This window comes from Schistocerca americana, chromosome X (genome assembly GCF_021461395.2).
Source record: "Schistocerca americana isolate TAMUIC-IGC-003095 chromosome X, iqSchAmer2.1, whole genome shotgun sequence".
Taxonomy (NCBI): Eukaryota; Metazoa; Arthropoda; class Insecta; order Orthoptera; family Acrididae; genus Schistocerca; species Schistocerca americana.
In genome coordinates this window covers 260,486,333-260,502,647 of record NC_060130.1, presented here as the reverse complement: position 1 = coordinate 260,502,647, position 16,315 = coordinate 260,486,333, and the positions used below count along the sequence as shown (strand labels likewise).

The window sequence follows — 16,315 nt, the reverse complement described above, 5'->3', positions numbered from 1 at the left end:
TCTACAACACTAATTCATCACCCAGCAGGAGCTGGAAATCTTTCGGATACTAAAGACGAACGCAAAGTAAAATGATCTCGCGTTCGTAATACGCAGGTATCACAACAGTTCACAGGGAAAAATTCACCCATTACAAATGCAAATACTAATTAAGTCTGTCATATATGGAAATATCCGACTTATTTCATTACACATTTCTACATGATCCCACTTTTTTGTTCTTTAATTTTGGTGAGATGATAACAAATAAATAGGCAAAACGATTTTGGCTTATTTATGCACAGCCTTGACTTATCCGCGTTATTACCGACAGACGTTCCTTTACACAATTAATTATACTAAACGAGTTGATGGAAAATTGCGCTCATTGCAATTAACAAATATCAGATTTTTAAGCTACACAGAAAAAACACCATGAAACGCGAAAGATAATATGGATCACAATTTCATTTTTGTTTTTTATGAAAATGTTTTCAATTAACAATTCAGTATTGATTTTTTATTTCTTTAATAATGCGCTATTTCGCTAGTGGCATCTGGAAAAATGAAATTCGTACTAATTACTGAATATTTTCGTATTTCTTATTTTTATGACTGACATATCTCCCCTTCTAACATCCTTGATTACGTCTTTGACAGCAGAATACATCTTTGAACGCTATGCAGAGGAAAACAAAGACGCGTGAATATTTGAGTTTTGGCGGCAGTAGTGTGTTGTTCGCGCATCGTGTACGGTTTGTTGTCGTCGAAGACTAGCAAAATGGCTGGTGTTTTTGGCATTCATGTGGGGAATTCTTCAGCCTGCTTGGCGTATTGTAAGGTTGGTAATGTTTTTCATATTTGTTGTTCACTGAGAACTTCTAATGTGCCAGAAGTGAAGTCATGAACGATTATTCTTCTAGCTCGAATGTATTCGTGAGAAACGTTCAAATATCATATCAATGTAACTTTGACATTATTTTACGTTTTGTTTCTCAGGATGGGAAAGTTGATATTATAGCCGACGACAGTGGCAACAGAATAATGCCTGCAATAGTCGCGTTTGTAGACGGTGAAGAGGTAAGGAAATTTTGTACTAAGCAGCAGTTTATTTGAATAGTGCCCTCTAAGCTGAAATTGCCTGTTACTTGTTAATTTAGTTGGTTTACCACTGTTCCGTAATTCCTCTTCGTGATCAAAATTTAAGAGTTCGAATGTGTTTCAGACTGTTGGACTCCCAGCGAAGGCAGCTCTTGTTAGAAATGCCACATGTACAATCGTTCGCAATAAGAAACTCTTAAATGACCGTATTCCTGACGACGAACTTGAGCATCATATCAAGTCAGTGAAATGTAAAATAGTGACTGAAGGAGGCCTGAAATATGAAATCCGAGATGAAGACAAGATTGCTGTGTATACCCCAGAAGGAGCCATGACGTGCATTTACAAAAAGCTGTTTGGTATGTAGAAATGTTTTTATGCGTATCGCCCCGATCTCATATTCCTACGAGTAGCTAGTATGGTTCATTCCGTGTAATCTCACAGGGGGTGAAAATGTGGCTGTTTCAGAATTTAGTCATATTTGGAACATGGATGCCCACATGTCTCAGTAGTAAAACTGCCAAATAGCACTGTTCTAACTCTTACCATTTTTGATAAATTCAGGTTTGAAGATTCATGGGTGGGTACCCAGTCATTAGTCAGGAACCGGTTTCCGTATTCTCAGACACTTGCTATTCAGTAATGAGGTGACCTACAGACATAAAGTATTTTAGGCATGTACTGTGTGAGTCATTAAGTTGATATATTGAATAAAAAGTAGGATACATCTCTGTTTTTTATGAATAACGTTGAGAATTGCTCTTTCTCCGTGATGTGCATTACATGTGTGATTTTTTAAAAATTACAACTTCACAGAGGGAAAAAATGCAGACTTCATCGTACGCACTATAACTCTTTAGTGCTAGCATTAAGTATAAATAACAATGACAAGCTTTTGGCATTGAAATTAGTAGTTCTTACCTTCACTTAAAGATGACATCATCACAAAAAAGGGCAAATTTGACAAATTTCAAAGTCCTGTGGGGTACATAGACAATTGAATCACAATATGATTTTTTGCTGAAATGTTTATATATCTGTCAGCAATCTTATCTGCAAAGAATACAGGGCATTAATAATAAAAACGTGTATTCCTTGAAAAATTGACCTGTAGGTCAGAACTGTAAACAATTTAGAGCTGAAAACAGTTCTGAATCATTTTTCTCAGTGTGTATGTTGTATTTCTCTGTTAAGTGTCTTTCCTGTGTAAAGAATTAAGGGACAATGTGGGTGCACAAATGAGGTGATACATCCATATTCTGTCACTGCAACTTAAAGAGACAAGTTAAATGAAACATAAGAAATGGTGTAAGCAGTAATGAGACACAGTAATAACTTTAAATATGTACTTATATGTACAGATATAAAAATTTTACAAAGAACATTTTGATAAACAAATTCAAATATAAAGAAGGAAACTAACTTTAAAACCCTTCCACTTTGCATATAACTGTTTTCCTCGACATCTTGATGCAGAAGCAAAATGAGTTCACTTAAATGAGAGAGATATTATTTTTTTCCTGAAGCACTTGTTGTCATGTTTATACAACTCCTCACTGTGTCTTTGTAATGATGGGAATCTGCCTGACGTGTAGTAGCATTGGAGAAGGGAACCCAAACAGCATCATTCCAAGCTAGCCATGAAGGGAATTGTAAATCAGCAGTAGGCATGCAGTTAATCTCAACATCTTTAAACTCATGTGATGCCTGGGAAATGGGTCCTGTGTGCCAGATTTTGTTGTATTTGAAAGCCACGTTCTGCCTGACTTGCAACCTTTTCTGCAAACCATTTCATGAGCTCCCATTGCGACACTGCTCCTTTTTTATATGTTGGAAGTCTCTTTATTATAAAGGTGTTAATTGCAGTGAGTAGTAATGTGTGGTGCAATCATATTACTGGAAATGTCATTGCTATACTGTACCTGTGTTCTGAGAAACCTTAATGTTACTTGATCTGTGAAGAAGCAGAGCATATTAGCACCCTGTATTGTCTAGAGTGCCCTGTGAACAATGCAACCAATTTTCCGATATAAGGGGCTCCTAACTCAGAAATGTAGAATTCAGCTCGTAATGGACAGTTTCAAGTTTTTATTATCTGCTCCACCTTTATTGAGTATTGTCAGAGTAACTTCTACTGTTGGTGTCCTAGAGCACATCGGACTTTGAGAAAGAACAATTAAAGAGATTCATGGTTTAATTGCTGCTCCAGAATGCAGGAGTGGTCAAAAGATGTTACCTGGAATTGTCAGAGAAGTAGTGATATCTTACGAAAATGATAATATTTCAAGACTTTGTGCAAGGAATTAAAGACTCCTTCCACCATGGTTCATAACAAGAAGATTCACATAAAATTGCATGAAGGTTTCTTGAAATACAGGTACAGCACAGTGACAGTTTCAGAAACCCAATTGAAACAAGCATTTCTAGTCATTGCTACTATCAGCTTTCTAATGAAGAGACTTCCAATGAATGCAAATGGGAGCACTGTTGCTATGGAAACTCGTGAAAATGCTTTTTGGGAACAATTGCAAGTTGAGCAGAATGTGGCTTTCAAATTCTACAAAATCTGGTACACAAGACACATTTTCCACCAATCACGTGAATTTAAAGATGTTGAGATTAACTATATGCCCCCTACAGATTCACAATTCCTTTCATGGTCCAGTTGGAATGATGCTGTCTGGCTACCCTTTGCCATTGTGACGTCTAAGGCAGATGTCCTATCATTACAAAGACATGGTGCACAGTTTTATAAACATGACAATAAGTGCTTTGGAGAAAAATCATATCTCTCACCGTTAAGTGAACTCATTTCATTTTTGCATCAAGATATCAAGGAAAGCAGTTATATGCAAGGTGTGTGTGTTTTAAAAATGCAGTTTCCATCTTTGTATTTGATTTTTTATTTTTTTTATGAAATGTTTCTTTGTGGAGGTTTTATATCAGCATATACTGGTATATATTCGAAGTTCTTAACGTCTCTCATTATTGCTTGCTGCTTTTCTTACTTTTCGCTGAAGTTTGTTTTTAATTTACAGTAACAGAATAAAAATATATCACCTCATTTGTGCACCAAAGTTATCTATTGTAATTCTTTACACTGAAAAGACAACTAACAGTGAAATAATAATAAAAAATCCCGTGGAGGCCCGGGAAAAGAATAGGCCTCCGGTATGTTCTGCCAGTCGTAAAAGGCGACGAAAAAGAACAAACCACTAATAGGGCTAACCCCCCTTTTAGTGTGATTAGTTGGATCAGGACAGAACGAAAGAAGCCTCGGACAAGCGCCGTCATGGTCGGGGATGACGCTTGAACCCTATGCCCGCCCACAATGGTAACGACACTGCTAGCCAACTGGAAAATGATTCAAATCCAAATAGAGGTGTTTTGCAGGATATGCTTCCTGCAACCACCCTAGAAGGAAAACAAAAACAGAGGATGAGATGGTCAGATGAAGTTAATCGACACCTCATGCTCTGTTATTACCAAGCAACAAACCTAGGAACCAACACAACTGGATACTGATCACAAGTATACACAACATTTATAATCAGATGCCCAGAATTAAAATTTTTAACAGATCAACGACTAGCTGATCAGATCCGTGTAATGATAAAAAATAACAGGATACCCCAGTCAGAATTAGAAAACATCAAACAACAAGTACAACAAATACTGGAACAAAATAATGTGCAATCAGAAGAAGAAGAAAATACAGTAATGGACTCAAACATCCCAGAGCAAACAAACAAAGGACAACACGCATCAATTAAACAATCAGAGGAAAACTAAATCTTAAGACAGCCACCAGAACAAGCACAAATAGAACACGAAGTGACACGCATGTTAGATATAGAAGAAAAAATTCAACTGACATATATAAAATACAAATACAGACATTAGACCATTCTTGCATAGACCACCAAATAACCCACAAGTCAAACCAACAATAACAACTATCAATTATACACAACAAAATAGATGAAAATACAACTACTGGTTTATATAGGAGCACTCACTACACTAAATATACACACTAGGCGGAGATCAGAACCAAACAACACACAGAAGAAACCCACAAAACCAGCATGGCAACACAGGCTACAGATCAGAATAGAAAAACTGAGAAAAGACATCGGACAGCTAACACAATTTATAAGAAATGAAATGTCAGAAAAAAAGCGAAAAAGGTTAGGTAAAATCTCACAACTAGAAGCGATAGAGCAATTAGATGAAAAGAAGCAGAAATTACAAGCATTGGCCAAACGACTTAGAAGATACAAAAAAAGTGAAAATAGAAGGAAACAAAACCAAACATTCAACACAAACCAAAAGAAATTTTACCAGACAATAGATAACACACACATTAAAACAGACAATCCACCAAACATAACAGACATGGAACACTTCTGGAGCAACATATGGTCAAACCCGGTACAACATAACAGGCATGCACGGTGGATACAAGCAGAAACAGACACATACAAGATGATACCACAAATGCCTGAAGTGATAATTTTGCAACATGAAGTCACCCAAGCAATTAATTCTACCCACAATTGGAAAGCCCCTGGAAATGACAAAATAGCAAATTTCTGGCTAAAGAAGTTCACCTCAACACATTCACATCTAACTAAATTATTTAACAGTTACATTGCAGACCCATACACATTCCCTGATACACTTGCACATGGAATAACTTATCTGAAACCTAAAGATCAAGCAGACACAGCAAACCCAGGTAAATATCGCCCCATAACATGCCTACCAACAATATACAAAATATTAATTTCAGTCATTACACAGAAATTAATGACACATACAACACAGAACAAAATTATAAATGAAGAACAAAAAGGCTGTTGCAAAGGAGCACGAGGATGTAAAGAGCAACTGATAATAGATGCAGAGGTGACCTATCAAGCTAAAACTAAACAAAGGTCACTACACTATGCGTACATTGATTACCAAAAAGCTTTTGATAGTGTACCACACTCATGGTTACTACAAATATTGGAAATATACAAAGTAGATCCTAAATTGATACAGTTCCTAAACATAGTAATGAAAAATTGGAATACCACACTTAATATCCAAATAATATCACATCGCAGCCAATACAGATTAAGCGTGGAATATACCAAGGAGACTCATTAAGTCCTTTCTGGTTCTGCCTTGCTCTGAACCCACTATCCAACATGCTAAATAATACAAATTATGGATACAATATTACTGGAACATACCCACACAAAATCACACATTTGCTATACATGGATGATCTAAAAGTACTGGCAGCAACAACTCAACCAATTACTAAAGATAACAGAAGTATTCAGCAATGATATAAATATGGCTTTTGGAACAGACAAATGTAAGAAAAACAGCATTGTCAGGGGAAAACACACTAAACAAGAAGATTACATATTGAATAACCACAGTGACTCCATAGAAGCAATGGAAAAAACAGATGCCTATAAATATCTAGGATACAGACAAAAAATAGGAATAGATAATACAAATATTAAAGAAGAACTAAAAGAACAATATAGACAAAGACTAACAAAAATACTGAAAACAGAATTGACAGCAAGAAACAAGACAAAAGCTATAAATACTTATGCTATACCAATATTGACCTACTCATTTGTAGTGAAATGGAATAACACAGACCTAGAAGCACTCAATACACTTACACGATCACAGTGCCACAAATATAGAATACATCACATACATTCAGCAACTGAAAGATTCACATTAAGCAGAAAGGAAGGAGGAAGGGGATTTATCGATATAAAAAACCTACATTATGGACAGGTAGACAATTTAAGAAAATTCTTTCTAGAACGAGCAGAAACTAGCAAAATACACAAAGCAATCACTCGTATAAATACATCGGCTACACCACTGCAATTTCATAACCACTTCTACAACCCTTTAGATCACATAACATCAACAGATACAAGGAAAGTAAATTGGAAACACTACATGGCAAGCACCCGTATCATCTGACACAGCCACACATCGATCAAGACACATCCAACACATGGCTAAGAAAAGGCAATATATACAGTGAGACGGAAGGATTCATGATTGCAATACAGGATCAAACAATAAACACCAGATATTACAGCAAGCATATTATTAAAGATAACAAAACCACAACAAATAAATGCAGACTTTGCAAACAACAAATAGAAACAGTAGATCACATCACAAGCGGATGTAAAATACTAGCAAATACAGAATACCCCAAAAGACATGACAATTTAGCAAAAATAATACATCAACAGCTTGCCTTACAACATAAACTAATAAAACAGCACGTTCCCACATACAAGTATGCACCACAAAATGTACTGGAGAATGATGAATACAAATTATACTGGAACAGAACCATTATAACAGACAAAACAACAACACATAACAAACCTGACATCATACTCACCAATAAAAAGAAGAAATTAACACAACTAATTGAAATATCCATACCCAATACAACAAATATACAAAAGAAAACCTGAGAAAAAATTGAAAAATACATCCAACTGGCTGAGGAAGTCAAGGACATGTGGCATCAGGATAAAGTTGACATTATACCAATTATACTATTGACTACAGGAGTCATACCCCACAATATCCACCAGTACATCAATGCAATACAGCTACATCCAGACTTGTATATACAACTACAGAAATCCGTAATTATTTATACATGTTCAATTACCCGAAAGTTCCTAAATGCAATGTAACATATACCGCACAGTTAAAAGGAAGTCACGCTTGATGAAGGTCCGCGTCACTTTCCATTTTTGACCAGACATAACGTCTGAGAAAAGAAAGAAAGAAATAATAACAATAATAATAATAATAATTTGTTATCATAAGCGTACATTTCTATATGAACTACTGTATCAATGTAATTTAGTTTACATGAAATAGGTAAAACTAGAAATTATATGTTAGAGAGCAGCATTTTCATTTCCAAAACATTTGTCAACTGGGTAAAGAGGTTGTTTACTAGTAGCTTATACAGAAGCGTCTGATTTCACCCGTCTGCTTTGACCCATGACGTCACAAATATGGCGGAAACGACAGTCCAATATGGCGCCTATGACTTCATTACGTAAACATAACGAACATGAAAATACATCGAAAAACACACACACACACACACACACTCTAGGAAATCAAAATTGCAATCAAACACTTCCCTTGACCTGTTATCCTTACGACAAATCCACATATAGCCATCCCTGGTCAGAGACACCGAAACTTTAGTAAGTCTCATTGCTTCACGACACACTGAACACTTCACGACTTCAGCCAACAGCCCGCATTGCTGAAGAAATTCTATTAGAGACAACGCACTGTCCCCCATCATCGCAGACAACCAAAAACTGTTGACCTTGTCAGTCATATCCATACCTACCAAAGACATAAGCAAAGAAATTTACCAAAATTTACACATGAACAGAAAAGAAACTACAGTAACGTCAACATAACAAAACCAAAATCATTAATTCATTGAAATATATTCCACTGAAGGCACAGTCACCACTGATACTACACACATGCAATGCTACCACACAAGTGAACCCCATATGCCACATAACACGCTACCCATAAACACACCACCAGAGAGAACCACCGACTGTAACAATACGCCACCTATAAACACGCCACACATGCACACTAAACCAAAAACATCACCTAACATACAAATACACCACTGGAGACCACCACCGATCACATCAAAACAACACCTACAAACACGCCACTCTCACAAACTAAACTCGGCGCCGTGGTTACATCACACACCACAACAGCCTTACGTCACGAGTCAAAGCCGACGGGTGGGATCGAATGCTTCCGTCGACCCGCTTATACAATTTAGCTTTAAAAATATTTATAGGCAATTCTGTAAAATCTACCCTTGGCCTATTAAACATCCTTAATCCAAAGGCTAGGTAGGAGTTACGTGATTTAGATGATGTTTGGTATGGTATGTCTACATGTGTGCTGTTTCTAGTGTCAAAACTATGTACATCAGTTCTCAGTGTGAAATTAGAAACGTTGTTTCTAACATAGAATAAAACACTATAGATGAATAAGTTTACTGTTGTCAGACATTCCAGTTTAATGAACAGAAGTTTACAATGTTCTGTTTTATCAGAATCTGTCATTATTCTTATTACTTTCTTCTGCAACAATAAAATGTCATTTGCTTAACAACTGCTACCCCATGAAAAAATTCCGTATGATATGATACATTGGAAGAAAGCAAAATTTCGTGATCTTGCATAGTTATTTGGAACATATCTTTTTAAATTTGTAGTTATGAATATAATAGAAGGAAACATTCCACGTGGGAAAAATATATCTAAAAACACAGATGATGTGACTTTCCGAACGAAAGTACTGGCAGGTCGATAGACACACAAACAAACACACATGAAATTCAAGCTTTCACAACAAACTGTTGGCTCATCAGGAAAGAGGGAAGGAGAGGGAAAGACGAAAGGATGTGGGTTTTTCCCCCTAAGGTAAGTCTTTCCGCTCCCAGGATTGGAATGACTCCTTACCCTCTCCCTTAAAAGCCACATCCTTTCGTCTTTCCCTCTCCTTCCCTCTTTCCTGATGAGGCAACAGTTTGTTGCGAAAGCTTGAATTTCATGTGTGTGTTTGTGTTTGTTTGTGTGTCTATCGACCTGCCAGCACTTTCGTTCGGTAAGTCACATCATCTGTGTTTTTAGATATAAATTTGTAGTTAAATAAATAACTCTTGAAAAGTCTAGAAAATATATTTTTAATGTGTGGTTTCCAGGCCTATTTATTGTCAGTAAGAACACCTAAAAGTTTAGTAGTTTTTAATTCATGATGGTTAGGAATCTCTTAGAGGCTAAAATTAAATGCATGTGTTTTACTTTCATTTAGTAAGAAAACATCGCAGTACCCACATCCTGCGAGGCCTCACTCAGTGAAAACTAACCAATATGCAAAGATGTTTTGTGTTGGCCTTGTAGGTACTGCGATGTTTGCATATGTCTGGTTATGATTAACCAATCATATCCGCTCATCTGGAGATAGATTGAGTCGAAAGTTGATCAAAAGGTAGCAATTTGAAGGGCAAAAGGGAAAAAAGTGCCAAGGCAAGAGCCAAGGGAAAGAAACCTGTGTGATAGTTGGGTCAGATTTTACGAGCAGTAGCAGTTTTCTTGCTGTCTGCAACAGGTCACGCAAGGCTAGATTTTGATTCTAGTGGGTATCTTGCAGGCAGATGCCTTTGATGTTGTGCAGTGGTGTTTCTCGGCGGCTGCAGCTTCTCGGTCAGTGTCAGCATACCAGTAACAGTTAGGTTCATCATCATTTAGTGTCTTGATAGGTTGTATATTGGATTAACAGTGTAGGGCGGTGTTGGCGGTTTCTTTGTGCGTTAGTGTGCGAGCTTGTCAGCTTCCCTGTTGTAGCCTGTTGGTCGGCTGTAATAGCAACTGGCATATCCAGTCAATGTTGCTGATGTTGTCATGTGAGAATTTATAAATAAACACGGATTAGTAATAAAAACAATAAAGGTCTGAACACCGATCCTTGTAGCACTCCAGGCCTAACACAAACCAAATTTGACTTCTCGCTATCAATGCACACAACTTGGTGTGTGCCCCCCTGCGGGTCTGGGGGTTAGAATAGGCCCGAGGTATTCCTGCCTGTCGTAAGAGGCGACTAAAAGGAGTCCCTCCCCTTCAAGAGGGTAGTTAGCGCCTGTGTCCTGAGACCGATGGTTCCACGACCTATATTTGTGGTCATTTTGGTTTTTCACTTCTTCTCGTTTCTTCCTTCCATTGTTGGTTCCTTTCTTTGTTCTTCTCCATCTCACTGTCTTCCTTACTCTTTCCCTTGCCTTCTTTCCCTTGCCTTCTTTCCCTTGCCTTCTTTCCCTTGCCTTCTTTCCCTTGCCTTCTTTCCCTTGCCTTCTTTCCCTTGCCTTCTTTCCCTTGCCTTCTTTCCCTTGCCTTCTTTCCCTTGCCTTCTTTCCCTTGCCTTCTTTCCCTTGCCTTCTTTCCCTTGCCTTCTTTCCCTTGCCTTCTTTCCCTTGCCTTCTTTCCCTTGCCTTCTTTCCCTTGCCTTCTTTCCCTTGCCTTCTTTCCCTTGCCTTCTTTCCCTTGTCTTCTTCTCCTTGCCTTCTTCTCCTTGCCTTCTTCGGTCTCCGTCTCGGGGTTTGAGACAGTCTGTCCTCTCTCTCCCTCTCTCTCTTCTTTTTCCTCTTCTTCCTTCCTCCCTGTGCGCGCCTGAAGGCCGACCCACGCGTTCGCACGCGTAGCCGGTGATGGGGTAACGCGTAATTCCCCGCCCTGGGTAGACAAGTAAGGCACGCACGTACCCCCTGGTAAAGGCCAGGCCCAGGGAGGGGTGATTGCCTGAGCTGATACCTTCTGACCATGCCGATTGGTCCCTCCGTCTGTTTCTCGGGAGGTGTGACCTGAGGTGTAAATATTCACTTAAGGCGGGAGTGCCCTCTGAGACGGTCCCCACAAGGAAGGAGCGTGACATCGGAGACGCTGGCAATCATGGGGGATTCCTCCGCAATGGATTTCTCTTCTTCTTCTTCTTCTCTCTCGACTTCTGCCCACAAACGGAAACTTGACCAGCTACCAGTGACAAAAGTACTACCGCCTGCCCCACAGTTCGTGGTAGTTTCTCGATCTGAGGGCGGAAAGGATTTTTCCTCTGTCAACCCTTTCGTTATCCAGAAGGGCGTAGATGACATAGCCGGATCGGTCAAGTGTTGTACCAGGTTGCGTAATGGTACCTTGTTACTAGAAACTGAGAGCGCCTTTCAGGCACAAAAACTGCTTCGGGCCACACTCCTGTACACGTTCCCTGTCCGGGTGGAGGCTCACCGCACTTTGAATTCGTCTCATGGTGTTGTATATACTAGGTCACTCGACGGATTGACTGACGAGGAGATTCAGTCTTTCCTCGCTGAGTAGGGCGTGACGGCTGTCCGTAGGGTCATGAAAAAGGTCAACAATGACCTTGTACCGACCCGGACACTTTTCTTAACCTTTGATAGTGTTCAGCTGCTGTCGCACATCAAAGCGGGCTACGAGGTTATTTCTGTTCGCCGCTATGTCCTGACACCTACGCGCTGCTACCAGTGTCAGCATTTTAATCACACTCGCCAGTCTTGTTCCAATGCGGCTAAATGTGTCACTTGTGGAAGGGATGTCCGTGAGGGTGACTGTCCACCTCCGTCTCCTCGTTGTGTGAACTGTCATGGTGACCATGCAGTGTCCTCCCGCAACTGTCCCATCTACAAGGAAGAACGCTGTATCCAAGAAATTCGGGTCAAAGATAAAGTGTCCACCTCGGCTGCTCGCAAGCTATTTGCTAGTAGGAAGCCCACGCTGCTCCCAGCGGGGAGATACGGTACTGTCCTTGCCTGTCCTCAGACTACCAGGGAGGTGGCGACACAGGCATGCGATCTGACCTTCAGCACCATGGTCGTCCGTTCGGCCAGTGCTAAGATCGCGCGGTCGATGTCTCCTCTTCCTCCCGTCACCCCTCAGACACAAGCACCTTCATCAGATTCTGCCAAGACAAAGACCCAGAAGTCAGATGCATGGGCCTTCAAGAAGGAACCATCCCGTGCAGACTTCCTACGTACCTCGAACTCCCAGCCATCGACCAGTACTTCAACTAAATGACCTTCCAAGAAGGCTCATAGGAAGCACAGTTCTCCTTCTCCGCCACGGCACATTTCTTCTCCTGCGCCACCCAGCCGATGCCACCCCAGGCCGTCATCCCTTTTGCTTGGCCGCACCGCTGGTAGCCGAACATCTGGCTGTTCACCTGCAGAGAAAGCTCCCCCTCCCGGCCATCTTAACAAGATGGCCGATGAACCTATAGAACCAATGGACGATGACTGTCAGCCTACTGATAGCGGCGGCAGAGCTCGCTCGAAGCCAGGCCCTCAGTGGCCTTCGAGGTGACCCCTTCTTTCATCTTCCTTTTCTTCTCACGATGGCACTTATTCACTGGAATATTCGCAGCATTTGCTCGAACCAAGAGGACTTAAAGTTGCTGCACCGCTTGCACTGTCCGCTCGTCGTAGCCCTCCAGGAAACGAAGCTACACCCATGCGATCAAATTGCCTTGGCACACTACACCTCTGTGCGTTTTGACCTACACCCTGTGGTAGGTATTCCGGCTCATGGAGGGGTTATGTTGCTGGTCCGGGATGATATTTACTACGATCCCATAACATTGCACACCGGCCTGCAGGCAGTTGCCATCCGAATTACTCTCCCCACTTTTACATTTTCCATTTGTACCGTTTACACTCCACCGTCGTCTGCCGTTACCAGGGCAGACATGATGCAAATTATTGCTCAGCTACCTGCACCATTTTTGTTAACTGGAGACTTCAATGCCCACCATCCCCTTTGGGGCTCTCCAGCATCCTGCCCGAGGGGCTCCCTGTTAGCAGACATTTTCAACCAGCTCAATCTTGTCTGCCTCAATACTGGCACCCCTACTTTTCTTTCGGACACATATCACACCTATTCCCATTTAGACCTCTCTATATGTACTACCCAACTTGCACGCCGGTGTGAGTGGTATGCACTTCCTGATACATATTCGAGCGACCACTTCCCGTGTGTTATCCATCTCCTGCATCATACCCCCTCTCCGTGCTCAACTAGTTGGAACATCTCCAAAGCAAACTGGGGGCTCTTCTCTTCCAGGGCGACCTTTCAGGATCAAACCTTCACAAGCTGCGATAGTCAGGTCGCACACCTCATGGAAGTCATTCTCACTGCTGCTGAATATTCCATCCCTCACACTACTTCTTCTCCACGTCGCGTACCGGTCCCCTGGTGGACCACAGCATGTAGAGACGCTTTACGTGCTTGTCGACATGCTTTATGCACCTTTAAACACCACCCTACAGTGGCGATTTGTATGAATTATAAACGATTACGTGCGCAGTGTCGTCGTATTATTAAAGAAAGCAAGAAAGCCAGCTGGGCTGCTTTCACAAGCACCTTCAACAGTTTTACTCCTTCTTCTGTTGTCTGGGGTAGCCTGCGCCGGCTATCTGGCACTAAGGTCCACTCACCAGTTTCTGGCTTGACGGTTGCGAATGACGTCCTTGAGGCCCCTGAGGATGTCTCCAATGCCTTCGGCTGCTTTTTCGCAGAGGTTTCGAGCTCCGCTCATTACCACCCTGCCTTCCTCCCCCGAAAACAGGCAGAGGAGGCTAGGCCACCTAACTTCCGCTCCTCGAATTGTGAAAGTTATAATGCCCCATTCACCATGCGGGAACTCGTAAATGCACTTGCCCGGTCATGGTCCTCCATTCCGGGGCCTGATTCTATTCATATTCAGATGCTGAAGAACCTTTCTCCTGCGGGTAAAGGTTTCCTTCTTCATACTTATAATCGCGTCTGGATTGAGGGACATGTTCCCGCATGCTGGCGCGAGTCTATTGTTGTACCGATTCCTAAGCCGGGGAAGGACAAGCACTTGCCTTCCAGTTATCGACCCATCTCGCTTACCAGCTGTGTGTGTAAGGTGATGGAGCGAATGGTTAACTCTCGTTTGGTTTGGATGCTCGAATCTCGACGCCTACTTACCAATGTACAATTCGGATTTCGTAGGCGCTGCTCTGCTGTTGACCATCTGGTTACCTTGTCGACCTTCATTATGAATAACTTCTTGCGGTAGTGCCCGACCGCGGCTGTGTTCTTTGATTTGGAGAAGGCTTACGACACCTGTTGGAGGGCGGGCATTCTTCGCACCATTCATACATGGGGCCTTCGCGGTTGCCTCCCACTTTTTATTCGTTCCTTTTTAATGGATCGACAGTTCAGGGTACGTGTGGGTTCTGTCCTGTCAGACACCTTTCGCCAGGAGAATGGGGTGCCACAAGGCTCAGTTTTGAGCGTCGCTCTCTTCGCCATAGCGATCAATCCAATAATGGATTGCCTCCCAGCTGATGTATCAGGCTCCCTTTTCGTGGACGATTTTACCATCTATTGCAGCGCGCAGCGTACACGTGTCCTGGAGCGCTGTCTTCAGTGTTCTCTTGACCGTCTTTACTCCTGGAGTGTCGCCAATGGCTTCTGTTTTTCTGCCGAGAAGACGGTCTGTATTAACTTCTGGCGCTACAAAGAATTTCTCCCACCGTCCTTACGACTCGGTCCTGTTGCTCTCCCATTCGTGGAGACAACAAAATTTTTAGGTCTTACATTTGACAGGAAACTTAGCTGGTCTCCACATGTGTCATATTTGGCTGCCCATTGTACACGTTCTCTACATGTCCTCAGTGTTCTCAGTGGTATGTCACGGGGAGCGGATCGAACCGTCCTACTTCGCCTATATCGGTCGATCGTCCACTCCAAGCTGGATTATGGGAGCTTCGTATACTCCTCTGCACGGCCGTCCATCTTACGCCGCCTCAACTCCATACAACATCGGGGTTTACGTCTTGCGATCGGAGCGTTTTGTACTAGTCTTGTCAAGAGTCTTCATGCCAAAGCCGGTGAATTGCCACTCACCTACCGGTGCGATATACTGCTTTGTCGGTATGCCTGTCGGCTACTGTCAATGCCCGACCACCTGTCTTATCGTTCCTTTTTTGACGACTGTCTCGACCGTCAATACGGGTTGTATGTCTCTGCCCTGCTACCCCCTGGAGTTCGCTTTCGTCGCCTCCTTCAACACCTTGATTTTTCACTCCCTGCAACCTTTAGAGTGGGCGATAGCCACACGCCACCTTGGCTCCAGGCTCAGGTTCGCATTCAGCTTGACCTCAGCTCGCTCCCAAAGGAGGTTACCCCCGGTTCGGTATACCACTCCCGTTTTGTCGAACTTCGTTCGAAGTTCATTAATATTACCTTGATTTATACACGTGGCTCTAAGACCAATGACGGGGTCGGGTGTTCTTTTATTGTCGGGGCACAAAGTTTCAAATATCGGCTCCATGGCCATTGTTCGGTCTTCATAGCTGAGCTCTTTGCCCTCTACCAGGCTGTTCTTTACATCTGCCGCCACCGACATTCTGCTTATGTCATCTGCTCCGATTCCCTGAGCGCCATCCAGAGCCTAAGTGATCCGTATCCAGTTCACCCTTTTGTGCACTGGATCCAACGCTCTCTTCAGCAGCTGGTGGACGATGGTTCTCCGGTTAGCTTTATGTGGGTTCCTGGCCATGTCTGTATCCCTGGGAACG

At 41.9% G+C, this 16,315-nt stretch overlaps 1 protein-coding gene across 1 annotated transcript in view; it reads left to right on the top strand.

The window, feature by feature from the left end:
- Positions 1-638: 638 nt before the first annotated feature.
- The window catches only part of LOC124555319 (heat shock 70 kDa protein 14-like), a 164,589-nt gene continuing 148,912 nt past the window's right edge, over positions 639-16,315 (top strand). The window contains exons 1-3 of the mRNA XM_047129198.1: positions 639-820; positions 979-1,059; positions 1,205-1,439. Coding sequence (XP_046985154.1) covers positions 761-820; positions 979-1,059; positions 1,205-1,439 — 376 coding nt within the window. The 5' untranslated portion in view covers positions 639-760. The remainder of the gene's footprint in view (positions 821-978; positions 1,060-1,204; positions 1,440-16,315) is intronic.